The sequence below is a fragment of the Caretta caretta genome, chromosome 10 (genome assembly GCF_965140235.1).
Source record: "Caretta caretta isolate rCarCar2 chromosome 10, rCarCar1.hap1, whole genome shotgun sequence".
Taxonomy (NCBI): Eukaryota; Metazoa; Chordata; order Testudines; family Cheloniidae; genus Caretta; species Caretta caretta.
Genome location: NC_134215.1, coordinates 30,120,086 through 30,147,231, shown reverse-complemented (window position 1 = coordinate 30,147,231; position 27,146 = coordinate 30,120,086). Strand labels below are relative to the sequence as shown.

The window sequence follows — 27,146 nt, the reverse complement described above, 5'->3', positions numbered from 1 at the left end:
TCCAGCAAAGCAGGCTGTGACTCTGGAATTCCAGTCATATCTAACCTTTAAAATGTCTGTGGCACACCACATGGAAAATGGATACGAGTAGATTGGTCTTCTTCCTTAGAGAGACTTCCCTTTGTTAGCACCAGATGGAGCCCTGATGCATCCTTGTTCTTGGCAGGAAGTGAAGTTCTCCCTTTGTAAGGGCTATGACACGACTATACGTCCTCTGGAGGAGTTACTCATTGAATGTGTTGCCTTACCCCAAACGTCTTTAATAGCTGCTATAGCTTCTTGAATGGGCGTGGAGCACCGTTACTTGGAAGACCAGTGTTTAGGAGTAACTTTGTAGCACGTGCTTTCCAGACCATTGGGCAAAGTAACCAAGTGATATGTCAGGGGTTCGAAGGAGGATATTGGTCACATGACAACAGACTTGTCTGCTGAATAAGTCTGACATAGAGGAAACCTGCAGAGTATCTGTACACCCTGATGTGTTATTTTTTTCCTATTAAAACATTTCTATGGTGCCTCCCAGCAGAGAAGCTCTCAATGCTTTACAGACAACTAACCCTCAGAGCAGGATACTGGAAGAAAAAGTGTGTGCGTGGGGGTGGGGGAGAAAAGGGTGGTTGTTTTTTTAAGTTGAAGGCACCAATAGGACACAACTTGCTGAGTCAGTGGCAGAGAATAGCAAAAACCCAGAATTCCTGACTCTAACCGTTCAGACTTACTTACTAGTGCTGTGGTTGTGGGGAGAAATGTGGAAGTGGCTACAACAGTAATAAATAGAACCTCAGACTGCCTCAGTGTCGGGAAATCTGGGTACCACTGCCAGACGTGTTCAGTGAGGGAGAAACTATGATCTGATGCTGGCAGCCCACGGCAAACAGACCCGTCTCAATTCAGCTTTTTTGATAGCTCTTTTGATAGCATCCAGTGTGCCATTAACTGCTCGCTTAACTGTTTCTCTGCCCACACACTGTATATAGAGCCCCAGAGAGCTTACTATGCCCTACCCCCATGGTAACTATTATAAATGAGTCATCACCTTTGTAGAAGGGTGCTAGTATCCCTGGCTGTGACAAATTAATTCCTCTTTGTGGCACCTAGGTACCTTGAATGTCTTTACATCTGGCGAGACCACAGTGAGGATAGAGTGAAAAATCCCACTTTGCACATCACTCTGGAAATAAACTAATGGAATCTCGGACCAACTTGAGTACCAGTAAGAAGCTGTATGTGTAACAAACGTATCCATTTTCTTTCATCCCAGGGGGTCCATGTCAAGCCTGGAATCCTGCAACAGTGGCTTTTCCCAGCTCAGTGCAGCCACGACATCTTCCAACCAATCCCAGAGCAGCTCCCTCATTTCTAGATAGCGTGGTGTAGGCCTCTACTGACCTCTGAAATGTTACATCCGCGCTCTGAGGCCTCCTTCCAGGGCAGCTCTGTGGACCAACCCAAAGAGGCTGCAGTGTGGCTCAGCATCAAGGCTTTGGGGGCAGTCATTCACAAGACCACGAATAGCAGCAGTCTGGGGAACTCTTTGAAATCTATTTTCAGTAAGAGATGTGTGACTTTTCAATCTGCAAACTGGATTCCGTTGAGAGGCCTACTTACCAGTTGTGTTTTAACAGACCTGTGTTTTAGAGTGAATATCACTTTGCATGAATCTGTGTATTACTAAGGTTAAAGGGCTCTTTCCAATCAGTCCTATTTCTACATACGATAGAGGAGACGGATGTGGCCTTATCTGTAATGACCCGTAGAACTAGATTTATTCACGTGTAGCAAAATTAGTCTAGTTCTTCTGGGCGCCTGCAATACCAATGACACTCAAGGTACAGTGGGTGTTTCAGCAGCAGGGACTTGAAGCAAATTGTAAATAAATACCTTAATACAGGTCAGTACGTTTTGAGGGGGGCGGGGGGAAAGGGGAGAAACTTCCAAGGTAACCCAAACCTGAAACCTCTCCCAATCCGATCGGATGTTGCTTGGAAATAGTTTGTTTTTTTTAGTTAAAAAACACAGTATTTCCTACAGTGCGTAGGCAGAAAGCCTACCTCCAGCAAGCAAGTCCTTTCTTAAAGACACCCACTTGTCTTTATTTCCTCCTCAGGTTTATGAGCAATAAATGAGTGTCTCTCTGACCCACCCCATCATACTGGGTGGGAATCGAATCACATTATAAAGGGCTAAAAAAAGCAATATGTTCTTTCCTTAAAGGCACAAGGTTTTATGGCAGCATTATAGGAGCTGCTCCTTTAAAAACGGGCTAACATGGAGAGGAGAGAACACTCTCTCTCTCTCTTTTTTTCTAAAGTACGTGTGCATGAGTATTTAAACACTTAATGAAACATATTTATTCAAATTGTATCATAGCTTATTTTAAATTATTGTTTAATGTATTGATCATTTCAATGATAACTATTTATTTATTGAACTAGATCATCTTTTTTTAACCAACTGAACTGTTTTGTTTTAAAAGGGAACGCCGGATCATCTTGAATCCCACAGACCTTTAGATTTCATTTCTAGTCTCTGTGGCAGCTGGGCATCTTAGCGTTCAGGGCTGTAGCACTCAGGGCAGTGTGTCATCTCTTTTCCCAAAGCTCATGGGAGTGGCCCCACTGACTTCAACGTTACTCGCGTGAGTAAGGGTTTGCAAGAGCAGGGACCAAGCTTGTGGATGTTGTTGGCGGGGAGGGAGAGGCGATGCATTAAGAGCTGCTGAAGATATGTTCATGTACAATCTCTGCTGATTACGTCAGTGATGGACATATTGCAAAAGGAGTAAGAACCCATTTAAAAGAGTTTACGTGGCAGAAAAGAGGTAGCCGGTATTCTTTCCTCAAGTACCAGGAAGTTAAAAAACAGGTGGTCAATACTGAGCTGCTTCTCGGCAGTATTTATAACTAACAGACACCCAAGAGGTATTCCTCAATAAGGAGTTTATTTTCTCTGCCCCACCCATCCTTAACCGTTCTCACTACCTTCATTTGCTTGTTTCTAAGCACAGGGCATTGCCAGAACGGGGGGAACTAATCGATAACTGGAGCAATGTACATACGGAAGATAGTGTATAAATATGTAGGCTGGATTTTCAAAGGAACCTAAGGGAGTTAGGCATCTAACTCACATTGACTTTTAGTGGCAGTTTCGGAAGACAACAAATAGAGGCCCCTTTGAAAATCGCAGCTATCACTCGTAGCATGGAAAAGGAAAGCTCCAGTGATCAATGCGAACACCTACGTAGTAAAACCCTTACTAAATAAGAACGAACATTAGTGACTCTTCCAAGCATTTGTTAGTGCTTCGTTATCTCCATCAAGTGAACGAGACTTTTGCCTTTCTCAGATAGGGGCTGCCATTTTAATGATACCTCTCAACCAAACCTTTGCAATCCCAGTTTAATGCAAAGAGGGAGTGGGAAATGGGCTTCACCATGAGAGAGCCCTGGAAATCAAGTGGGTGAGAACGAGTGTATGTGTACCGACACACACAAAGTTGCTTTAACCACAACTGACTCATTTTCTAAAAACAATTACTCAATTTACTGTATAACTTTTAAACTGTTTTGATTTCCAGCACTTTCCACCAGCAAAGCCCAAGTCCTATTCCAAGATGGCTGCTTGTTCTTAGTCTGACAGTCATGTTTTTTCACATTTACTCTGTCCCTGTGAGAATAGTTCTCCTTCATGCAGTAAAAAGCACTGAAGGTGGAATTCTCAGCTTAGAATTTGTTACGCGCGTGCACATTCTGAACTGAGATGGGGAACAAGAGCCTTAAGTGAAAGGGGTATGGGCCAGCGTGAGGGCTCACTCCTGCTCTCTTTCTAGGACTTCTTACAATGGCCAGTGTTCTTTCCCAAACATCAGTCTCCCATGCACTGAGTACCATGTGTGAGGCTGCACTGTAATTCCAGATGTGGGACAAAGTAAAACTCCTCTGAAATTTGACTTTTTTTCTAAGCTACACTAGCTCATTTCAGAAAATAAGGCATAATGCTCATTTCTTCAAAGCATGCTCTAGTGACTGGAGCACAAGGTGACTGGTGTCCTGGGTTCTATTCACAGCTCCTTGTGATCCAGAGCAAATTCTTTAGGGTAGAACAGACTGAGCTCCTGAGCGGCAAGTGGCTCTTTAACATGGCTCCTGTGGCTCTTTGCAGCACAGATACTAAAATACCATGTGATTTAATTATGAACCAGTCAGGAGGCTTTTACTATGTTAACCAATTGTAGTAGATAAAATAATACTTGGGTCAGTCATTTGGGGGGGTTATAAATACATACACTAAAATTTCCCCTGCCATACTGTTTAAAGATGGATATATAGCACTCTAGTAAATGAAACAATGAATTCACACTGTGGGTGGCTCTCTTGGGTAATGCTGATCATTAATTTGGCTCCTGAACCACTGAGGTCTGAGGATCACTGGGTGAGGACTTTCAAAAGTCCAATGATAGACCCACGTAATTTTTAGAAGTGCTGAGCACCTGTCACTCCAGTTGAAGTCAATGGAGCTCTGGCTGTGCCAAACCTCTGGAAAATCCGGCCCAGCTGTCTAAGTGGGCACCCAGAATTAAATCACTTCTGTAAATTGGGGCTTTAATCTCTTTGTTTGTTACTCCATCTGTAAAATGCACAGGCTCATTGCAAGGTTGACATTTTGTCTTTCCTCTCAATCCTTTACAAAAGTGTTATGTGACCATCTCTATAGTTTAAAAATCACATGGCCCTATTTACACCTTGACTTGTGTGTGTGTGTGTGTCTGCAAATATACCCCAACTTGCTGTGTACCAGATTGCATATATGGGGGCAAAACAACAGATGTAGAAAATGTGATTTCCATTGAACTCTGGATGCCAGACTAGATTTCCATTGTCATGCAGGGCAAAAGCCAGAATGTTGCAGTTGAGTTCAGGGCTTGTGGTTAAATATTTAAATGGTGTTTATTTTAAAAGGGCTTTTTTTTAAAAATTGTCCTGCATGGACCACAACCTTAGCTTTACAGAAGTGCTGAGAGGGAGTCCAAGTGGCCTTGACCTGACTGAAGCGGCACAGCTAGATTTCTTCCCAGCAGCTCCTGTACTAAGAGAACCAAAATGAGTTTTCTGGAGCACAAAAATCATACTAATAAAGCACTGTTATATTTTTTCTCTGTTAGGGATAGCCTATAAATTCCCTTTGATAGGGATCCCTTTCTCTATATTGTTTTCCTATTGTGGAAAGCGTGTGGAAACAATCTTCTATGGGATGATTTAGCTAGTGAAATTCTGATTCAGTGTCAGAGGATTAGGATACTATTTCATACATGGTTTCAATAGTCTGTTTTGCATTTACAATCCCAGAGCCCAGGGTTGGACTTCAGTTGCTGCTTAAAAGGTGGCAGTTGCACTCCCCTTGCCTACAACCTTGCAAACAAGTAAGAAGCTGATGCCCTACTCCAAAGGTCATTTTAATTGGTCAATTTAAAAACTGGTGGGTGGAAAATGGGTCAGAATTTGCAGATCCTACCTACTGAACTTGGGTGCTAAGCTGTCATGTGTTTAACGTATCTTGTAAGGCCAGTTGCATCAGCAAAGCCAGTAACCTTCTTTTGAAATGCATTTCACTTCCTCACCCTCCTCCACAATTGTACTATGAGCTATTAACGCAAAAAAAGATGAGACCCTTCTTTCCAGGTTCAGGCTGAAAGACTAGTTGAAGGACATTTGTCAGAGCCTCCTGCCTGGTGTTGGCTTCCTATTCTCCCAGCACAGACTTGAGAAAATTCTTCTAACAATCCATAAAGGATGTGCATTGTCAGCATTGACCATGAATCAGTTTGAATGGCACTGTAACACTTCCACGCTATCTGTATATAAAGACGAAATGGGCATTATTTTTTTAGGTAAATATACTATTTTCCCCACTCAACCTGCTCCTGTCTTAACTTTTTTACAAGGGTCTTGTCAGCAAAAAAACCCAACTTGTTCTGAGAATTCAGAGCATGCTACCGGACTACACAGGGTGCTTTGTGACATGTTACTGAGCAACAAATGTGAAGCTAAAGGTGCAGTTACTTATGGCAATTGGAAGTTGAAGTTACCAGCTGTAATTTTCTGCTCTCCATATTTCTGTAACTTAAGAATAAAATGAATGAACCAATAAATGTTTTTCTGAGATGACTGACTAAATATTGCAGTTGTGGTATCTGTCAGGTAATCTAAGGTATTTATAGTGTATCTATTGCTCCAGTTATCTAAATGTCCCAAGGAGTAAAGATGAACCTTACCTTATTTCACAAACCTCTCTCATCTGCTGTGTTAGCAGTTCAGTTAAAACTATTTTTTTTCTGTAGTGCCAGAGGATGATACAAGATCCCACAGCAGCACTTCCAGTTCCACAAAGATTCTCAGGGGGTAAAATTGGAAGGAGCCCCAGTGAAAAATCTGTCTGTTACAGACCATTTTCCCTCAGGGTGAGAGAGAATACTGGTTTATTAAGAGTTCAAACAGTCACTTACTAATTGAGTTTATTCAAGTGTTAAATCACCAAAAGCAAAATCAATTCTTAAATGTACAGACCGATCTGACTCTTCAAATATAGCATAAAACCTCCACGGACTCTGCTTAGGTGGAGAGTCACAGTAAAAATGATCAAAGTGCATATTCAAGATGCTTGCAGCAGCCAGTGGCACATTGGAAGCTAGTTACTTTCCTCAAGAAGAGGAAGCAAATGAACATGTTTCTGAAAAGCCCTTTTAGTCTACAAAGACTCATTGGCCTAGTAAAATCACCAACCTCCACCTGAGACGTTTACTGGCTTTGACAACTTCAAAATCTACAGAACCTCAGTCCTCTCTGTTAAGCAAGTTTCTGCACTCAGAGGGCAAATGCAATTTTTACAGCAGTGAGTGAAGCCTACAGCACCTACCATGTTGGAACATAGTTGAGAACAAAGGAGTTAGATGCTGCCCCTGGCCCAATTAGCATACGATTTAACTCCTGTGTTCCACCCCTATGTAGCCTGTGTGCGCTGTTGCCTTGAAGCTTTTCCGTCTAGGTGAGTTATTCTTCGTGTCCTGGGGGCAGCACAGGACCAGGGCCAGAGAGTGAGTCCCCAGCTAAACTCACCTTTACTAAAAGGGGGAGCAGGGTCACTTCTAATTCCCCGAGCAGCATGTCCACTCTAGCCACAGTGCAACAACCTGCACCCTTGACAGGGAAGAGTGGGAGTTACATGCCCTTCAGGAGGGAGACTTTTGGGGACTGACCCAAAAGGCTTTTCACATAACCTTGTTGATGACCCTATCATAAACTTAATACGTCCCTCGCTGCGGCGGGGAAAGAAAAGCCTTCCAGCCCAACTGCACGAAACACAGGTTGAGTGAAACAAGCCAGACGTGCCTGAGTTCTAACCATGCTGCTCAACCATCGAATGTGCTCTGGCCTGAGAACTGGCCCAAAGCTAGAAAAGCCATGGGCTAGCGCATGTTGCACTTCCACTGACTTTTCTTAAGTTTTCTTCTCATTGTCACTAATTAATCAAGCTCAATTTACTGCGCAGGGAATTCCTCATCCACAAACTAATGCAGTGAATACTGACCAACCCCCTGTAACCTCCACAGTTATTACAGGCCCCTGTTCTCCATAGTAGAGCAGCAGTTGCTGCTATTGCACAGGGATTCCCATGTCCCCTCTCTCGCTCCTGAGCACCAGGCCCATGAAGGGAACTGAGAGATTTCTGACTGAGGAGTGCAAGAAGGGAGGCAGCTGCTGGCCTGAGCCCTTAGTCACATGTTCTGTGAATACCACCTTGTGCCCCTTCTTGCTGCTGTTCTGCGGCAGTTACTAGCTTCTCATTTCAGGACGAAGCAGCCCTTGGTTGGTCCTCTGTGCTGAGAGCCAGTACCACAGCTGGGGAGAATCTCTCAAGTCTTTCCTCACCTGTCCAGTTAAATGAGTGCTTCAGTCTCTGGCTGGCTTTGATCTTGTGTGTCTTCTGCCTGGTACTGCTCCAAAGGGCATGTATGACTGGCTTCTCCATTCATTTCCTTCAGCGGACGGTACATGTAGTCATCACTTCCACAGCGCTCCGCTGCCCAGCTCCTAAGAGCGAGCCTCACGTTTCCTACCATGCTGATCAAAAGCAACAGTCCCAAGACTGAGGTGAAGCAGATCCAGGTTCTCCTGTGAGAGAGGAAGGAATAACCCAGTCTCAGAAACGCAGCACCACGTTTCAGTACATCTGCAACTATGCAGCAGATTTCAGGTATGTGGCTCCTGGCTGACTGACTGCACCACTGCTGCAGCCTAAGGTCTTGCTTCTCACAGTGGCTTAAATGGGTGCTTTTAGCCTCTCAGACTGGCTGCTTCTATGGTGTTTGGCCTCTTCCTTTAACGCTGACCTTTGGTCTCTCTCTTCTGCCAGTAGAGCTGACTGTGGCAGACAGACAGGCTGGGATTAGTGAAAAGCATGTTCCTCTGTGTGAAATGACTGGGGCACAGAAGGAAGATGAACGAATGGCTGCTGGACCCCACTGTTTCCAGCAAAGAAAGGCAGGCTCCATTTGTTTCATAACTAAGGCTATGAGTTGGTCACAGAGATCAGGGAGGTCATGGATTCTGTGATTTTAGGTGACCTCTGTGACTTCAGCCCCGAAAGGGGTGGGGCTTGGGCAGCCAGCCCTATGTTTGTGTGATTTATTGTGTATTGCCTGTGGCTTTTACTAAAAATATCTGTGACAAAATCTTAACCTTATTCATAACAAAAGCAGAACAGAGTGTACTTGAAGCGGTTCTCTCATTTCACTAACGGGAGCCACAATGTAGGGTTAGTAAAAGTAAGTGAACGGCTTTAAATGTGGAGGCCCATCATTAGCAGTGCAGCTGGTGTAGTCTCTCCTCATCAGTAATACAAGCACCATACGATGGTGCTGCATCTGGATGGCCTGCAATCAAAATTAACTTGCCCAGAAGCTGGAAATCAAGTGCAACCCAGGGCAAAAACTAGGCTAAGGGAGTTTAATCCACCGGTTTGGTTCCTTTGGATGCTGTGTGCATGGGGCTCTGCTTCCATACAGGAGTTATTTGCAGTTCAGAGCTAGTAGGGCTGGAGGACTCAGTTTAATGCAATATTGCACCAGCATATGTGAGAGACCTTTCGCCACCATCCCCTATGGTGCGAACCCTGCAGCAGCTAGGCCAGTGGGGAACAAAGCCCTTGTCTTACAATTACAGAGGCAATTAACAATCTACCCCCAAGAGCTTAGCCAAAGTGAGGATGAATCATGATTCATCTCCCTCCCCAAACGCAGGGCCCTCCCTGAGTATTATTTACAGACTGGCTGTTGGCCGAACAGGATGTAAGAGGAGGGAGGATAGGGCACACACTGTCTACTGAGTCTCTCCCATGGGGCCCTCCCATGACAGCTGTTGGGCATTGGTTGCCCTTACCTTCCCCTCTAGTCTTGTGTCAGAGTAGCAACAGCAGGGCCCTAGCTCTTGCTTGTAGACCCACAACTTGAGGCTGGCTTTCAAAGCCAGCTTAGACACACTCTGCAGCCTAGGGGCAGCTCCCTCCTAAGAATTTTATGCTCACCCAGAAGCCTGATGAGCTGAGCACAGAGCTTCAAGAGCAATCACGTGTACTATACTCAATGAAGCAGGAGATTTTCACACTCCCTGGCCATCCTCCCCACCTCACCACAAAAGGCCAACTGGCGGCAGGCAGGTGCTGCTCTATCATTTGTTCATATATAATCAAACATCGCACACTTACTCTGTGAGAAGGGATTTCTCATCACTCCCTGCCAGAACCATGTGGAAAGCCAGACAGTGCCCAGCTGGAAGACAAGATGACGACTGGTGAAGGAAACAGGTGTAGGCGGGGTGGAACTGCCTCACGCCGAACGAGCCCAACCGAAGCACAGGGAAAAGCATTAGCTAGCCAAGGTGGCAGCTGCTTGGATCATAGCTCCGTGGAGCTAATGACAAGTGAGACAAGCTTTGGTCCCTATGGTCACATCAGTGTCACATGGTAAAGCTGCTGCACCATGTAGCCGAAGAGAACCAAGCAAAGCGGCATACCTCTGGATAACTTGTCCTGCAGGCTGTCCTCGTAGGTGATATTACAGCTGCCTGTCTCCTGGTCACAAGGACAGCCATGCTCGCAGTCACAGAGCTGCTGGCAGTTTGGCCCATACCAGCCTACGGGGCACTCTGAGGAATTAAGGTCAATCGATTACAAAGAAAGCAGGCTATATTCCCTGCAGGCGGGGATTTCCACATCAGCACAAGCATATTACCTCAGCCATGCATGTCCCACTACAGCCACTGCATGTAGAGTAATTGTTCAGAAACACTTGAAGCTTCATTTCCCCAGTGTATTTTCGCACACTACCTGTCTATCTCAGGCACTTATCTAGTCCCCCTCCCCATAGCATCTAAGCACCTAGGGAATGATGTAGAGGCTACGATTTAGTTTGGAAGAACAAGCGTTTTATGAGAACAAGGTGACAAAAACTAAAATTAAAAGAGCACAGTGTAATTAATCTGTGCAACTCCCTGCAGCAGGATCTTGAGGCAGAAAGTAAGATTCACACCAGCATTAGATGTTTTAATAAGAGCAGGTGCAGTTACGCAAACTAAGAAACAAGAGCTACAGGCAAATCAGCCATTAAAGGGAGAGTGCAAAACCCAGACTTTCAACACTCATCGACTCAGACTAGGTACATGCTAGAGGTTTTAGTGTGGAGCGACACCCAGAATTAAGAGGTCATGGTCAGCTGCCTTTGGCTTTGTCAGATTTACAGCTTTCTGGCTGAAACTTGGCCCATTTGGCAGGCCAGGTGTAAATTAGGTGGGAGTTCAGCTGGTTTTGAAAGCACACAGGGAAAGAGCCAGTCTCTTCCAGTTACAAAAGAAAGTGTCACATTTTTAAACAGCATTTTGTACATAAAAGGCAGCCACCTAGCATAGCTGTAAGCCTGACTTGTCTGCATTACCATGACCCAACTGGAGAGTCTATGCCTGGGCTTGCTTGACTGAGTCCTGTGGGGCAGAGCTCATGTCTTCCTTAGTCTGAACGCAGGGTTGCTCCATACAGGGCATTTAAAGCCTTTGTACACACACACCGCTCTTGGGAAGAGATGTCACCTTGCTGACAGATGGCTCCTTGGTAACCAGCAGGGCAGGTGCAGGATCCGTGCACAGAGTCACACGTTCCACCATTCTGACAGAGGCATTTCTGGGTGCAGCCATCCCCATAGGAGCCACTAGCACACACTGCAGGCAAGCACAAACTCATCAGGGCTCTCTTACTGGCCACGCCAAGAGCAAATGGAATTCTCTGTATCAACATGCCAGCACCCCTTCCCCAGCGCTCTCCCCATTCACTGAGTATTCATTACAAAGGGACAGGACACCACAGCACCTCCTACAAGCCAATCAGCTGCTAAGCAAAGCGAATTAAAACCAGGCAAGTGCCCTGTGACAGCGTGGAGCGAACCTGCCTCAGCTGGGAGCAGGGCATGCCAGGAGAAGGAAGAGATCAGTTTGCAGGGGGCTCCCATTAAGGGTAAGGGGGGGGGACAACTCTGCTCTTTATGCCTTTGATTAAGTGTCCAGAAAAGGGAGCTCCCACCAGAACAGGTAAAGAGGTTGGACAGGATTCCTATGTTGCTGTAGCTGTTTCCCTCCTCCCCTTTAATGGGCAACTGATCCCAGTGAGGAATCCCCAGCTGGTGCTGGACAAGCCCCCTCAACCCCTTTGCTCACCACGGGCTGGCTCTGTCAGAGGATAACATCTGAGAACCTCATGGATAGGGGAGGGGCCTTCAGGAAAGCTGAGAAGCCCTGCAGCTCAGGGACTATCCCCAGGCCTGGGCAGGGGCAAAGACTTCCCAAGGGCTCTAGAAAGCACTTGCTACATGGGGAGAGTTAACTAGTGCCTGATGAAGTCACAGATCTCCTCAGCTCCCATTGATGATTTGAGCACCTGCAGCTCCAAAGCCCGTGATGGATGTGTTGCTCACGGCAAGGCCACAGAGATGCTGCTAGCTGGGTGATAATGCTGTGTTGGGCTGTTTAATAAAAGGCCTTTTAAAAACAAAAAACCCTCCTGCACCTTTGATCATGTGTCCATCCCAGACCCGTCAGCTTTCACCCATGCTCCCTTCCCCATTGCTACTCTATTGCTGTACCTCAGGAAACTCTCTGGAGGGCTGGAGAGCCAGGAGGGTGGTGACATCACCGTTATTAAGGAGGTGAAACCTCAGAAGGGAAGTAATTTATTCACACTACTTAAAACTTATTTAACTGCGACACTTGAGGAGAACTTATCCTGGTTTAGAGGCTGAATTCACACTCCACACCCTGCAGTTAAAAAGGCAGGAAGCTCGCAATCTACAGTTCTCAGACCTATCTGACTGGGAACCACAGCTTGGAAATCCTGGCTTTGTCTAACGGGGGAAAAATGCAGTAAACCCCTTGCAGGCCATTATGTATCCTAAAGGCACAACAGAAAAAGGACAACACAGCTTGTTGTCTTTCTTTTGCAGCTCACCCTTACGAAGCTCTTACAGAACAGTGTGGATGTTAGATAGGGTCAATAGAATCACATTTCCCCACTGCTGCAGGCATCAGGTAGACAGCGCCCTATAACGACGGATCACGCGGTCCCCTCCATAGTCATAAAGAAGAAGATTATGATACAAATTGGAGTTACCTTCACTGCAGTTGCTGCCTATCCAGCCAGCATCACAGAGGCATCCAGCTGCACAAGAAGGAAACACAAATCAGGCATTGCAGCTGAGACAGGCAGCGAGACTACAGATTGCTTGAGACACCAATGCCCCTACTTAGAACATGCACCCGGAAATCAAGATAAGGGTTAACACATACTCCCCTCCGGGAGAGTCAGGGAGTGGACCAGCTGCGCTCATTTGCAGCTGCTGCTATAAAAGGCTTGGCTCTCAACAGAGTCTGGAGTAAGAGCAGCTCTCCTAAGGAAGAAGACTTCAGTTCTCAGCAGAACACAGGTGCTAGATACTGGAGGTATTTTCTGTATGCAGAGCATGAGTGACTGGGGTGGGCTGGAGCAAGCCATGTTCTTGAGAGGGCTGCAGTCAGTCACAAGGTACTTTTTCTGTGGGGATTCCTAAGAGTAAGGGGCAATGGGTTGTGCTGGGAACTTGTGGGAGGAATCACTCAGGCTCATTAGAATGAAAGTCAATGGTGACTCTTAACTAGAAAGGCTCCAGTGTGGTATTTCAGCAAGGCAGGAGTGGTCCAAGGAGGTGACTGCCCTGGCTGTTTTGTCATGTAACAAGCTCTGCAGTTCCTACAGGGATACAAGGATGTGGAGGGGCCTTGGGAGGGGAAATGTTCACAAGAGGCTCTCTCTTCAGTGGTCCAGAACCTCTTCCAGACAGCTAGGAGCATAGCCTTGTTACTGTGTGGAGCTAGGCGGGAGGGGTTCCCCTACTCTGATTAGGTGGCAGATGTGAACTATGAACCATAACCTGGCCAATCTCTATAAACCCAATAGCTGCACCTCCCTCCCCACCCACTGCCCCCCAGCTGGTAATGATGACATATAGCATGTGACATTAGTAACACACCCACCCCTCCGTTGCAATGGGCCTGCTCTGTAAATAGGGGTGGCTTACACTCAGTGCAGATGCCATGCTGGCTGCAGTTGGAAGGCCCACAGTCCAGGACACTGCAATCTGGTCCTCTCCAGAAGTCCCCAGTGCATTGGCATTCTCCCAGCACGCAGTGCCCATGCCCGCTGCAATCTGGAGCCTCGCAAGCAGGCTCGTGGATACACATGACTGTCGAGACGCTCCGAGGGCAGCGCCACATGGCGTCGGACTTGCTGAGGACAAAAGGCAGTTCCCATGAGCAAAGGCTGGGGTGCGAAAGATTCCCTGCTCCTACAGCCCTGTGGCATGAGGGGTGAGCTGTGCAGATACTGGCAAAAACTGAAAGCCAGAATCGCTGAGTCCTCCAACAGGGAAACACGCCCAGGCCTCTACTGGTTCTTGGATCAGCTGGCACGTTAGTAAGGCTCATGTAGATCAGCTGCCAGACACTTCATATTTGATCCCCATTTCAGTCACAGCCCCATTTGATAGCTTGGCTAACAGCCTGATGATGGCGAGGGTTGTGTAATACCAGAGCACTTGGGAAAATTAGGTAATCACTCCAAATCCCATTAGTCCAGGGGTGGCCAACCTGTGGTTCCAGAGCCATATGCGGCTCCTTGTACAGGCACCGACTCTGGGGCTGGAGCTACAGGAGCCAACTTTCCGATGTGCCGGGGGGTGCTCACTGCTCAACCCTTGGCTCTGCCACAGGCCCTGCCCCCACTCCACCCCGCCCTGCCCCCTCCCCTGAGCCTGCAGTGCCCTCGCTCCCCCCTCCCCTGCCAGAGCCTCCTGCATGTCACAAAACAGCTGATCGGGAGGTGTGGGGAGGGAGGGGGAGGTGTTGATCGGTGGGCAGGAGGCACTGGGAGCAGGGTGGGGGAGCTTATGGGGGCCTGCTGACATATTACTGTGGCTCTTTGGCAATGTACATTGGTAAATTCTGGCTTCCTTCTCAGGCTCAGGTTGGCCATCCCTACATTAGTCACTCACTCAAAGGAAAACTGTCACGCTTTTCCTGTGCAAACTCCTAATGCTTCAAACGCTGATTATTCCCTCTTGGGTACAAGGTGAGAAGTACAGAGCTCGAATATGATAATTTAAAAAAATAATAATTCTATTTACACAGCACACTTCTGCCTGAAAAAGCCCAAGGCATTTCCCAAACAGAGAGCCACCATCAAAATACAGCCACCTCTGGGGTGGATGACAGCTGCTAGGTAGCCAGCTGGCACACTGTGCAAAAGGGGATGGAGAACTTTAGTCTAGGCCCACCACCTACTCTTCCAAGGACTAATGGAACCCTTTATAGCTGGGCAGAGCAGATAAGATCTCTGAAAAATATTGTCTCTTGCCTGCTACTCAAAATATTGTCTCTGGCCTCCTGCCTCGGAAAGAGAGGAAGAGGGTGGAACCTGCTGGGATTCATAACTCTTACTAGTCTAGCTATCTCATTCATGCCTGATGTCTAGACTGGTACTTTGCACCAAGACGTCAAGTTATTTCTGTGACGTTCTAGGCAGGTCAGAGAGCAATACAGTCCCCTCATCCTTCCATACACACAGACCAGAATGAAGGACCAGATCTGTTCCCGAAAGAAGCAGGTGCATTTCACAGGAAAGTCAGTGGGAGTCCAACCCACTCTCGCCAGGCCTGAGTTTAGCCCTGTGACTCTGGAGTGGTTCCCACAGAGATCTTGTCTATGTAGAGGAGAGCTCCTCAGGCAATGAACTGGGAAGCTGAGGTGTCCCCATGGTTTTCACCATCCAGCGCCTACCAGTGATCCGATGGGTAACTCGCAAGGGTTCCATTTAAAACCAGAGTGGCTGACCCTCCACCATCCAGATTGATAGCATTCACGACACCCTGCTGCTTTAGGAAGTTGGCCATTTCCCAGAGATTGAGGCTGCAAAACAAAAACCAGTTATTGCAGTTTAGCACCAGGGGATGCAAGAGCCATCTCCGGGGCAAAGTAGCAGCCTCTCTGACAATCTGGAGGGACTCTGAATTCTTGAACTGGGTTTGTTCAGCACCATTTCCTGAAGCTTCTCATCGGGTCTAAAATCTGTTTAGATTTAGGATAGTCTTCTTATAGAGGAAGCAAACATTTCTGCTGGTGGCCAGTGGATATAACTGATATTTAGGATTGGCAGAATTTGATTTTTTTTAATATAATTTGGATGGATAATATCTACGTTTATTTTTAAGCATTTTTTTAATCTATTTATATTTTCACAGTTGTGGGAAACTATGGGGGAGAAGGGTCAGGCAACAATGATTAATGACAGCAGATGTTAGGCTTCAAAAAGTTAAAGCTTTATAACTATTAAAACACAAACTGTCAACGTCACATGTCAAAATATACAGAGTAAAGATCCTTAAATCCAACTCTCATAACTTCTCAAGCAGCATTTTCCTACTTTGCCTATCTGGAAACTTTGATTGTCAACAGACACATTTTTGTCAGTTTGTGTCTACGGTGGAATTGATGTTTACTGACATTTACCAAAAAAACTGAATCCTGCCAAGCCTGCTCACAGCTATGGCCCTGGAAACATAGGAGTGAAATGGCTGCCCTTGGATTTTTGCACTATGGTAACTATGACAGTGGAAAACCTCAGCCTGGGAGGACTACACCAATGGAAAGAGTTCAAAACTGAGCTCAGACCCCCAGTGCATGTCAATTGTACACATTGGGGGATGCTAGCAGTTCTCACTTGATGCAGCTCTACTAATGCAGATGAGCACTCAGACAGAAGAACCGGCTTCCTTGCTGCATATCAGAAGAACCTGAAAAGGGACAGAGTCCACATAAATCATGCCTCTGTCAGAAAGATGTTATCCCTCCTAGTGGTAAATCTAAGAGGACTATCCCTGAAAGAGCTGAGAAAACAAAAGAGAAGTTTCCCCCTCCAGTTCTACTTCATGAATGTGACAACACTGTGGGGAGAGTCAAATTCACTGTTTCGTCCGGTCTAGTTGGCCATTTCCCAATGGGTCCGTCACAGGGAAAAGACACTGTTCACTATAGGAAAAGGTGACCTTAAACTCTCAAAACCAGCTGGGAAAGCTGGCAGCAGGTGCAGGGCCTGAAATTCAGAGTCCAAAGCCAGGAGGCACCTCTGTGATCATCTAATCTAGTGGTTCTCAAACTTATTGATCACGCCGACTTGTTTGTGTCCGTAGTCATATATGTGCCCGCCACACAAGTATATATGCGGTGGCGGTGCTTCCCTTGAATCAGTTTTGGCTTCTGTTTTCTCACTTGAGTTGTTTGGGTTTTTTCCTGTTGCATGAATGAGCAAACTCTCCAAGGTAATATGAGCAAAAGCAAAACTGCGACTGTGGTCCATGCTTACAATTAAATGTGCACACTGCATTGTAGCAATCGGATGGCCGTGACTTTGTATAATGCTAGGCAAGTTTAACAGAAATCCATCAAAATGCACGGCGCCACCTGAGGACCTGATATGTCTGGAGGAATCAGCTTTGCTAGTTATTCATTGCTGTAGGTACAATGTCTGCAGTAAGTGTCTACCCTCACCCCCCCAGAATACATTCCATGTCCCCCAGTTTGAGAACCTCTGATCTCATGTATACCACAGGCCAGAGAACTTCCCCTTAGAATAACATCCAATCTTGATTTAAAAATAGTCAGTGATGGAGAATCCACCACAACCTGGTAAAGTGTTCCAATGGTTCATTACTCTCTCAGTTAAAAAATTATGCCTTTATTTCCAGTCTCAATTTGTCTAGCTTCAACTTCCATCCATTGGATCGTGTTCTACCTTTCTGCGCCTAGACTGAAGAGCCCATTATTAAATATTTGTTCCCTATGTAGATACTTAAGAGACTGTGATCAAGTCATCCCTTAACCTTCTCTTTGTGTCTGTCAGTATAAGGCATGTTTTCTAATCCTTTAATCATTCTCGTGGCTCTTCTCTGAACCCTCTCCAATTTGTCGACATCCTTCTTGAACTGTGGACACCAGAACTGGGCGCAGTATTCCAGCAGCAGTTGCACAAGTGCCAAATACAGAGGTAAAATAACCTCTCTATTCCTACTCAAGAATCCCCTGTTTATACGTCACAGGATTCCATTAGCTCTTTTGGCCGTAGAGTCACATTGGGAGCTCATGTTCAGCTGATTATCCACCACGACCCCCAAATCTTTTTCAGATTAAGCCCTTTAGTCTTAAACTGACTCCATTTCAAGTTTTCAGCATCCGTTTATTGTTCCAAAATATACAGGATGGGCCTAAGTTAGCCCGGTGTAGTTCTCTTTAAGCCAGAGAGTTACACCGTGGTTGATCGGCTCCAATACCTTTAAATTCTCTTGGGTTTTTTTCAGGAGTGCAGGAGGGAGAAGGAAGTTATAGACTAGGACACACATCATACATCTGGCTTCCAGGACAGAGTAAGCTTCCATTTTAAAAAGTTACACTTCTAACCCTTTTAACTGACATGTGGGGGAATCATGCAAATGCAGCACTGTCTGGATAGCTCTGCAGACAAGTGAAAACAATAGGTCCAACCTGTTCCCATTGAAATGAACAGCAAAACTATCATGAATGTCAACAACAGCAGTATCTGGCTCAACACTGCTGAGAGGAGAAAATTATCCTTATACATCACAATGAAATCTCCACTCTGAAGCCTAGTGATGGCAACATCAGTGCCAACACGTAATTTCACTTGAGATCATTTTAGCAGAAAGATCCAGCATCAGTTCTTCTGTCTGCAGTCATGGATTTAGAAGGGAGAGTGGGGTATCAAGAGCCCAACTGGTTCAACAGGGCATGGCTAGCAGTAATGGAGCCCTGCAGGGTTGTTCTCTCATTAACTCAGAGTGCCTGGCTCTGCCTCTTTATCACTGCAAACTTTTAAACGGTGCCTTAAACTTACACCTGGCTTTACTGAACATGGGAGCAGATGTTGTTCTCAGTACTGGCAGTGATGCCGGATCAGTCCCTTTGATACTTTGCCTGCCCCGTGAGTTTACTAAAGAACGAATCCTCAGCCTTACCCCCTCACATCAGTCTGTCCATCCACATGAACCAAAATCAGTCGCCCGAGCCTGTCATGTCCCACTGCCGTCCTGGCAGATATCACATTGATGAACTTGTCAAAGGTCCCTGCATGGGGAAAAAGGACAATTCACAGGCAGGTGAAAGAGCTGACTTTACAGATACCTCCATCTGGAAAAGACTGAGCACTAGTTGCTAACTTAACTCCAGCCTTCCCCATCTAACCTCGCATAGGAACTAGGGATAAGAATTTCCATAACCGCTCTTGTTACAAGAGACTGGCTCGTTCGGGGAGATTGGGAATCGAATATGGAGCCCTTCACGTCTAGGTCAGGGTTCAGCTGCAGCCCAGGTTGATGGTGACTGCTCTTGTGAAATGAGTTTCTGGCTTCAATCTAGTTCTCCATGGATAAGCATTCACACTAAAATAGGGTCCCTTGCTAGTACCTTCAGGCCAAGGACTAACGGGATGTTATTATTTCTAGCACCCAAAGCCTCTAATCAGGATCAGGGCCCTACGGATGTGGATCTAGAAGACAGTCTCTCCTCCAGAGTTCACAGTCTAGGAAATGAGTTGAGAATCCACGCTGGCCTGGGTCAGATGGGTTTTGCAAGGCATTGAATCAGTCCCAGGACTCCTGAGGCTGTGTGGACAGACCCTGCATTGCATTATGGGAAGGAGCCTGCTCCCCGCTCTCTCCAACTTCCAGGGGAGAGCTCCAACTGTTGTATCTTGTTACAGCAGCGACTGAGGTGGGGGATAGGAAAAGACAGTGTCAAGATACTGTCTGAACATCAGCTTATTGAGTGACCTGTTAACTCTCCCACTCCCCATATTACTAGATTGGCATGGGCACCGGGGTGCTTTGCTTCACAACCCAGACAAAATAAGACGCTCTCTCTCTCCTTATCCAAGCAAGGCTTATTTTCAGCTCCCCCACCAACAGCACTGGTGGCAATGCTAGTGCAGCCCGGCACCAACAACCACGGGCACTTTAACCATTACACTGTCTAGACCTACTCTGAGCAGGGTTAGGTGACTTGGTGTCTAAAATGGCGGCAGGTATCCCACCGCTATCACCAGCTGTGCAGGCAGTAGCAACAGGGAGACATGTTAATGCTTCTGGTTCCGTTACAATGTGGCACATGCTATACCCATCATCTGATCCTCCCCAAGCAGTATGGGAAACAGTTTAGCTCTGTCTACACTTGCAGATGCACAACTGTTTGCAGATGCAGCCATGGCTGACAATGGGGGTGGCACGTACCAGTGCAGACAAAACCTATAGCTATGAAACCAAGATGCCCAATTACAACCTCCTCACAAGGCAGTTCGTCAGCAGATTGGAGGCAGTAGCTTAGGATCTTTACCTGTGGCTTGAGTCTTGTCACACTCCGCTGTCTTACTCTGATCGACATACACCTCTCCATCTCTCAGCAGCCAGACTACGCCGCTCACCAGCTGCACAAATGGGTTCACTTGATCCAAAACATCTTCCTCCGACAGGTAACTGGGGGAGAGACCAGAGGAGTGATCAGAGGTGGATCATCAAAGTGCCCCAAAACCTTTAGTGATACCAGACTATTGCCTCGTCTACATTAGGAAATCCATTTATTCCTGACAACAGGCAGCTCAACCAGTTCTGGAAAAATGTGACCATATGCGTATATCAAGCCATGTTCTGCACTGTTTCAGAAGCAATGGACTGAACCTGGCAGGCAGCAAATCTATACAACACCCCGGGTAATACCCAAGTGACCATCAGCCCCTTTTGTATACTAAAACTCCTGCATTGGTACCACCAGGAGAGCTGAACCAGAGGAGCAGTGGTAGGGAGATTACGGCAAAACACCTTACTCTAGACAGAACCATCCCCGCAGCCAGAAACACGTCAATTTTCAAGCACAGGCAGAGCCTTGGGCTCTGTCTCCACTAGCAATGTGTTAAACCTTCTACAACAGCAGCTCCATCTTAACAGGTTTAAAAGAGCCTAAGTGGGCTCAGTTTAATCTGGCAGTGAAAATGAGTTGAGAATCCACACTGGCCTGGGTCAGATGGGTTTTGCAAGGCATTGACTCAGTCCCAGGACTCCTGAGGCTGTGTGGACAGACCCTGCATTGCATTATGGGAAGGAGCCTTCATAAAAAAAAAAAAAAAAAACCCAAACCAGCATTCTTGGAAGCAGAGCAAATGCTGAAAAAGGCATTCATGACTAGAACCTCCAGGCCAGCTAGTAGGCGTGACCATCCACATGAGTTCTTATTCACACAAACATTCATTGAAAAAACAAAGCATCACGAATACAAGCGTGATTAGTGGTGAGCGTATTTAGCATTTGAATGGCTCTCATGGCATTGTGAGAAAACCCTTCACAATTCATGTCAAATGCATCCCATTTGGTCCAGGAAATACAGAAAGCTTCTTAAGTGTATTTTGGAAGACTATTTTACTACCTTTTACTATCTGTGCTGGATATAATGCACCATGTACTTGAAAATCTGCAACTTTCAACATATTTATGAAGAGGGAAAGTCTAATTTGTAAGTTTAATATCTGATATTTACGAACACTGATTCTCACCACTCTCCTGGGAGGTGAGCATTATCCCCTTTTGATTGGTGAGAAACTGAGGCAGTGGCAAGCTAAGGGCCTCATTTCCTGAGGTACCAAGCACTCACAAGCATAGAGGAAATCAACAAACTGGGGGTATTCAGCGCCACTGCAAATTCAGCACCTAAGGGAGTTGCCCAAGGTCAGAAAGGGGAGTCTGGAGCAGAGCCATGTGTAGAAATTATGAGTGACTGGCTCCAAGACTAGTGATTCATAAATTCAGATTCCAAGGCCAGAAGGATCCATTGTGATTGTCTAGCCTGACCTATTGTAGATTGCAGGCCAGAGAACCTTTCCAAAATGATTTCTAGAGCAGATCTTTTGGAAAAATGTCCAACTGAACTACAAAGCCCTGAATTAAAAAGATAAATCTCACTCTTCAATAGACCACAGGGTATCAAGGTTAAATGAACCAGTGCAAGATTGGGAAAGCCTTCATAGTGCCTAGGCACGCATCACTTTTTTTAATAGATGGGCTCTGTTTTCCCTACAATTAATTGTATGTAAAAGTGATAGTCATACAACTTCTGTGTACACAGGTGTACATTACAGACTACTGTGTACATTACAGACAGAGGAGAAAATGGTTCTCTTGGTGTATGCCTAATCAGTTGCCTATGCAATGCATAATACAGAAATTGCACACACAAAAATGACGGTTGTTTGGAACAGTCTGTAAATATGATCCTTTATCTGCACGGTATTCCAGGGAAACAGAACTATTTCTGCAAAGCTTTAATATCCCTTTTGTCCATCCAACAATGTAAAACAGTAATTAAAAAAAAAAAATGAAGCTGCTGGGTGACTACATGAAGCCCTAGTATTGATCTTGATAGGCTACATTCAGCCCTGGAAAAATATCAGGGTCTTTCTACCAAGCTGCTCTGATAGATCACACTGCCAGTGCTTCCTTTCAATAAGGAGACGTAATGTCTGAGATCAGGCCAAGAGGGCCATTCTATAATGTACGGGATTAAAAATCCCCAATGTTATAGTAGGGGAAGGTCCAGAAGCCAGTTCCTAAGGGGGGCACTTTCTGCCTTAATGTTTATACTGAGCCTTTTGAGACAAGAAAATGGCACAGAAAAGCGCCCAGATCCTTACCCAAACACCATGGTGCCGTCCTTCCTGATGCCAAACTGCGCATTCTGCACACCCCTGGCATTTCTCACCAGCCTTCCATCGCTCACAACGTTCCCAAGGCATTCTCCGGTGACCATGTCAAAGTAGCCACCATTTTGGGCCACCAGGCACTTGCCACGTCTTGCAGTTTCTATCACAGTGGACCGAAGGCTTGAATTGCAACCTCCCAAGCTGCCAGGCTCTAACACAGAGAAGGTTCTCAGGGGGTTGCTCACAAAAGTAAAGTGGCCATAGACTTCCCTTTGCATCACGCCCTCTGGCGGGAAGTAAGACACGAATCCTCTTGTCGTAGTCATGGGGAGTTCGATGCTAGTGTTGCTGGGCCAAGTTTCATGTGTTACGTTGCCATGCATAACAGCTTGACAATCTCTGACGTACCTGTGATGGTGACGAGGACCATGGTAGGAAGGAGGATATGGCAATAACAAGTCGTCATTTAATGAACTCCTGAAATGAAGCGATGGGTGACATTGTGAAATCTAGTTCTCATTCAACCAGCTGGTCTGTTTTCCGCCTGTCTGTCTAAGCTACTTACAGGACCCTCTGAGCACCTCACAGTCTTTTCAATGGATTTAGCCTCACGATATCCCTGCAAGGGGAGTGCTCCTACCCTCATCTTACAGATGGAACCGAGGCACAGGCCGTGGCAGCAAGCCTCCCAGCCCGGGTTGACAGACTTGGGCTTGCAGGGCTCTCACTGGCGCTCTAAAAACAAGCGTGTAGCCAGCAGCTTGAACTTCCAATTCAGACTCTGAAGCCTAAGGAGGGAGTGGGCTTCAAGCCCGAGCTCCAGCCTGAGTCACAACTTCAAAGCGCTGTCTACACAGCTATTCTTACAGCACCAATGCAAACCCAGGTCTATTGGCCTGAGCTGGGACACTCACTCCTGCAGCCTATGTAGACATACCCAGAGACACTAAGGTCTTGTCTACACTTAAAACTTTTGCCACTTTTAACTTTGCTGGCATAGTTAAAGTGGTGACCCTGTCCTCTCCCCACCTCCAATCCATGCAACTATGGTGGTATATTGGTACAGCTTATTCCAATTCGGCTAAGTGAACTAAGCTATACTGCTATAAAGCATCTTGTACTGGCATAACTACATCTACACTAGGGCTTTGCTGGCATAACTGTGCTGATTAGGAGTGTGATTTTTTTCCTCTCTTTTAAACCAACATAGTTATGATAGTAAAACTTCTGAAGTATAGAGCAGATTAAGTGTCTTGCCCAAGGTCACACAGAAAGTACATGGCAGAGCAGTGAACGGAACCCATGTCTCAAGTCCCTAAGCTCTTATCTACTAAGGAAACCAGCACCATTTTGCTGTCACTATTGCAGTACCAGCAGTGGGAGTGCTGGCATAGGCAGGGGACAGGTATTTTTAAACTATGCTTCATTTAAATGATCAGAGCAGGCCTAGATGTCACAGTGGCAAACATACCTGCACCCTGTATATACTAGGGCTTCTATTGCAGCTGTTCGTGCAACAATGAGAGTTTTCCTAAAGAGCTTAAATCAGAGCTGGGCAAACTACAGCCCACGGGCCACATGCGGCCCGCGGGACCGTCCTGCCCAGCCCCTGAACTCTCAGCCGGGGAGGCTAGCCCCCAGCCCCCGCTGTCTCCCCTTCCCCGCAGCCAAGCCGCCACAAGGGCAGCACGGCTTGCACCCGCTCATCTCCCAGGCTTTCCAATAAGCCAGTCCTGCTGCTCTGAGCAGCATGGTAAGGGATCAGAGAGCTGGCGGAAGGAGGGGGGGGGCGGGTTGGATGAGGGGCAGGAGGACCCAAGGAGCTGTTGGATGGGGCGGAAGTTCAGGGGGCGGTCAGGAGATGGGGCAGTTGGATAGGCGTGGGAGTCCCGGGGGGCCTGTCGGGAGGCAGGGCTGTGGATAGGGGGTGGGGCAGTCAGGGGATGGGGGGGTTGGATAGGGGATGGGGTCCGTTGGGGGCGGTTAGGGGCAGGGGGTCCCAGGAGGGGGTGATCAGGTGACAAGGAGCAGGGGGGCGGGGTCAGATGGATCGGGGATTCCTAGGGAGGCAGTCAGGGTGCGGGAAGTGGGAGGGGGTAGATAGGGGGCGGGGGCACAGCCTTCCCTACCAGGCCCTCCATACAGTTTCGCAACCCCAAATTGGTCCTTGGGCCAAAAAGTTTTCCCATCCTGGCTTAGATAAAGCACTGTTGACAAGATGAGTGGGGCGGGGCGGGGCGGGGCGGGGCGGAACAGGTGATGTGGGAGATGCCCAGGATAAAAGGATTTGCTGAACTCAGAAGGGGGCTGTGATGTAACTTTTTTTTTTTAAAAACAGTCTCTTATGTTCCACATGCTTTGATAGATGGACACCACTAAAACTGGATTCCAAATTCTTTACTCGTTAGTAAATAGGTTGTTACTTTGTGTTGCCTTTAGCATGAGACAAAAGGAATAATATCTGCCACAAACACACCTTATATTTTTCTGAGGTTACCACATATGAATATCAGTCACTAACTATATTAAAAAAGACATTACCAGGAGAGTTGCACAGAGGAAATTAACTCTGACATATTAGGTAACTGATACAAGGAAATCCTGTCTTGAATACCCAAGACAGTTAGGTCTTGTTTACATTATAGACCTTTATTAGCATAATCAGGGGTGTGTAAAATCCACATCTCATATAACTTGGTTATACCGCCCTAAGCCCGTGTAGATAGCACTTATGACACCGGGAGACCTTTTCCCACCAACATAGCTACTGCCTCTTGGGGAGGTAGAGTAACTACACTGATGGGATTGCAGCTGCACTGATGCAGGGTTTTAAGTGTAAACACGCCCCTAGAAAAAACATAATATAAAGGAATTATACATTGAGACATACAAAGCTCACTGTTTCTTCAGACTCCCAAAACCCTGGTCTATGCTTATAGAATAGTTGTGCTAGCTGTCATAGGTGTTCGATTGTTGCCCTAGTCCAGGTTTGTCACCAATGTATATGGGGCATAATTGAGTGGAAATACTTTCTGAAAGGAGGCTAGGTAGTAATCAACTATTGGCATGACTATAAAAGCTAAAACACTCAAATGTTTCTTTCCTGGCATGTTCTCTCTTTCCTAGTGTAGACAAACAACAAAGTACAGTACTTAGCTTCTAGACCATAATAGTCATAGTCTCATTTCCAGGAATCTTTCTTTTCAATGGCTTTTCTGTCTCTCTTGCTTGCTTTGTTTATGCTGTGGCTCCACAAGCAGGGGATGTGTTATGTTTTTGCTCCTACACACTAAGGTCAGGTTAAACCAGTTTAGAGCAGTTTGGACATGGGGAGATCTGCTAAAAGTTCATTTTCCCTCTAAGTGCATGTCGCATCGGAGACAGGACTTCCCACAAGTAGTAAGTACCGCAAAGTTTGTTCCCTAGACCCTGTGAAAGGTGCAGGTCGGCCGAGACACCCCCCGCCGCACCATTTAGGGCAGGGATTCTCAAACTGGGGGTCAGGACACCTCAGAGGGTCGTGAGATTATTACATGGGAGGGTCGTGAGCACTGTTCCCTCAAAGCTGTGCGCGCACACACAGATCCTAAAGCCCAAGCACACAGTGAAACACTGTGCGCACAAAAATTTGCACAGAAGAAATTTTTTGCGCACTCGGCCTGTCAAAAATTAGAGGGAATGCTGGTTGTGAGCTGTCAGCCTCCCACCCAAACCCTGCTTTGCATCCAGCATTTATAATTGTGTTAAATATATAAAAGAAGTGTTTTTAATTTATAAGGGGGGGAGTCGCACTCAGAGGCTTGCTCTGTGAAAGGGGTCACCAGTACAAAAGTTTGAGAACCACTGATTTAGGGGAACAAACTAGACACGGGGGGGGGGGGGGAAATGCAGGGACAGCACGTGTCATGAACAGAAAATGCTGTTAAGATGCCCCCCATGAGAGCACTACAGGGGGAGGGGTAGATGGTTTGGGGGGAAGGGGGAACTGGGCTGAGTTTATTAGTGGGGGAGGGAAAAGGGGTGGCGAGGGGAACTGGCCGGGGTCCCTGGTTGGCGGGGATGGGGACACTGGACCGGGGTTACCAGCGGGCCGGGTGTGCTCCCTCCCCAGCCTCGACACCTGGGCTGGTCGGACCAGCTGCCCAGCCGGGAGGCCAGAGACTCACCCCCCGTCGCTGCCGCCGTGCGCTGTGCGGAGCCAGCTGAGCAGCGCCAAGGAGGCGGCGAGAACAGCCACAGGCCGCGGCCGCGGCCACCACCGCCGCCGGCTCCCCCAACTCCGGGCCGCGCACCCCGTCGCCAGCGTGGAGCCCGCCATTTTGAGCGGGTCGGAAGATCACATGAGAATGGGTCATGTCACGTGACGAGAGAGAGAGAGAGAGAGAGGAACTAGCTGAGGGTTGTGCGCCACCTAGTGTCAGCCCGGCCCTATCGCGGCCGCCAGCGCCCGCTGAGGCCAGGCAGGAGCCTGGCGGCCGGGCGGGGGGCTTTGCTCAGCCGCAAATTGACCATAGGGGGCAACGTGTGACAGCGAGAGGCTTCTTCATACCCCAAACCCTGCCCCCATTAAACCCCTCATAATGCCCCCTCCCAGCTGCCCCCAGGAGACTAGCCTAGAATAGTTTCTATAACCCCCCCCCAAAGAACCCCATGAAACCCATAGTACTCCACAGAAACCTACCCCCAAAACCTGAGCCCCTTCAATTGACACCCTGCCCAGCCGCCTCAGAATCTGGTCTCTTGTGATCCCACCCCAAACTTACTCCCTCT

At 47.1% G+C, this 27,146-nt stretch overlaps 2 protein-coding genes across 5 annotated transcripts in view; one reads left to right on the top strand and one right to left on the bottom strand.

Annotated features, from left to right (window-relative positions):
• The window catches only part of SEC14L5 (SEC14 like lipid binding 5), a 58,825-nt gene extending 52,653 nt beyond the window's left edge, over positions 1-6,172 (top strand). For all 3 annotated transcript variants that reach the window (XM_048866065.2, XM_048866064.2, XM_048866066.2), the window contains one exon: positions 1,262-6,172. In XM_048866065.2, coding sequence (XP_048722022.2) covers positions 1,262-1,367 — 106 coding nt within the window. In that variant the 3' untranslated portion in view covers positions 1,368-6,172. The remainder of the gene's footprint in view (positions 1-1,261) is intronic.
• Positions 6,173-6,493: 321 nt separating this feature from the next.
• On the bottom strand, positions 6,494-26,708 carry NAGPA (N-acetylglucosamine-1-phosphodiester alpha-N-acetylglucosaminidase). 2 transcript variants are annotated; one of them, XM_048866067.2, is made up of 11 exons: positions 26,543-26,708; positions 22,368-22,853; positions 20,024-20,163; positions 18,652-18,760; positions 15,404-15,532; positions 13,648-13,856; positions 12,705-12,752; positions 11,135-11,263; positions 10,067-10,198; positions 9,759-9,822; positions 6,494-8,167 (listed from the first exon to the last, which is right to left on the bottom strand). In XM_048866067.2, exons 1-11 carry the CDS (start codon positions 26,692-26,694, stop codon positions 7,933-7,935), a joined length of 1,833 nt encoding a protein of 610 aa, XP_048722024.2. In that variant the 5' UTR covers positions 26,695-26,708; the 3' UTR covers positions 6,494-7,932. The 2 variants fall into 2 exon arrangements, with proteins under 2 accessions (XP_048722024.2, XP_048722025.2); XM_048866068.2 differs by lacking the exon at positions 11,135-11,263.
• Positions 26,709-27,146: the final 438 nt, after the last annotated feature.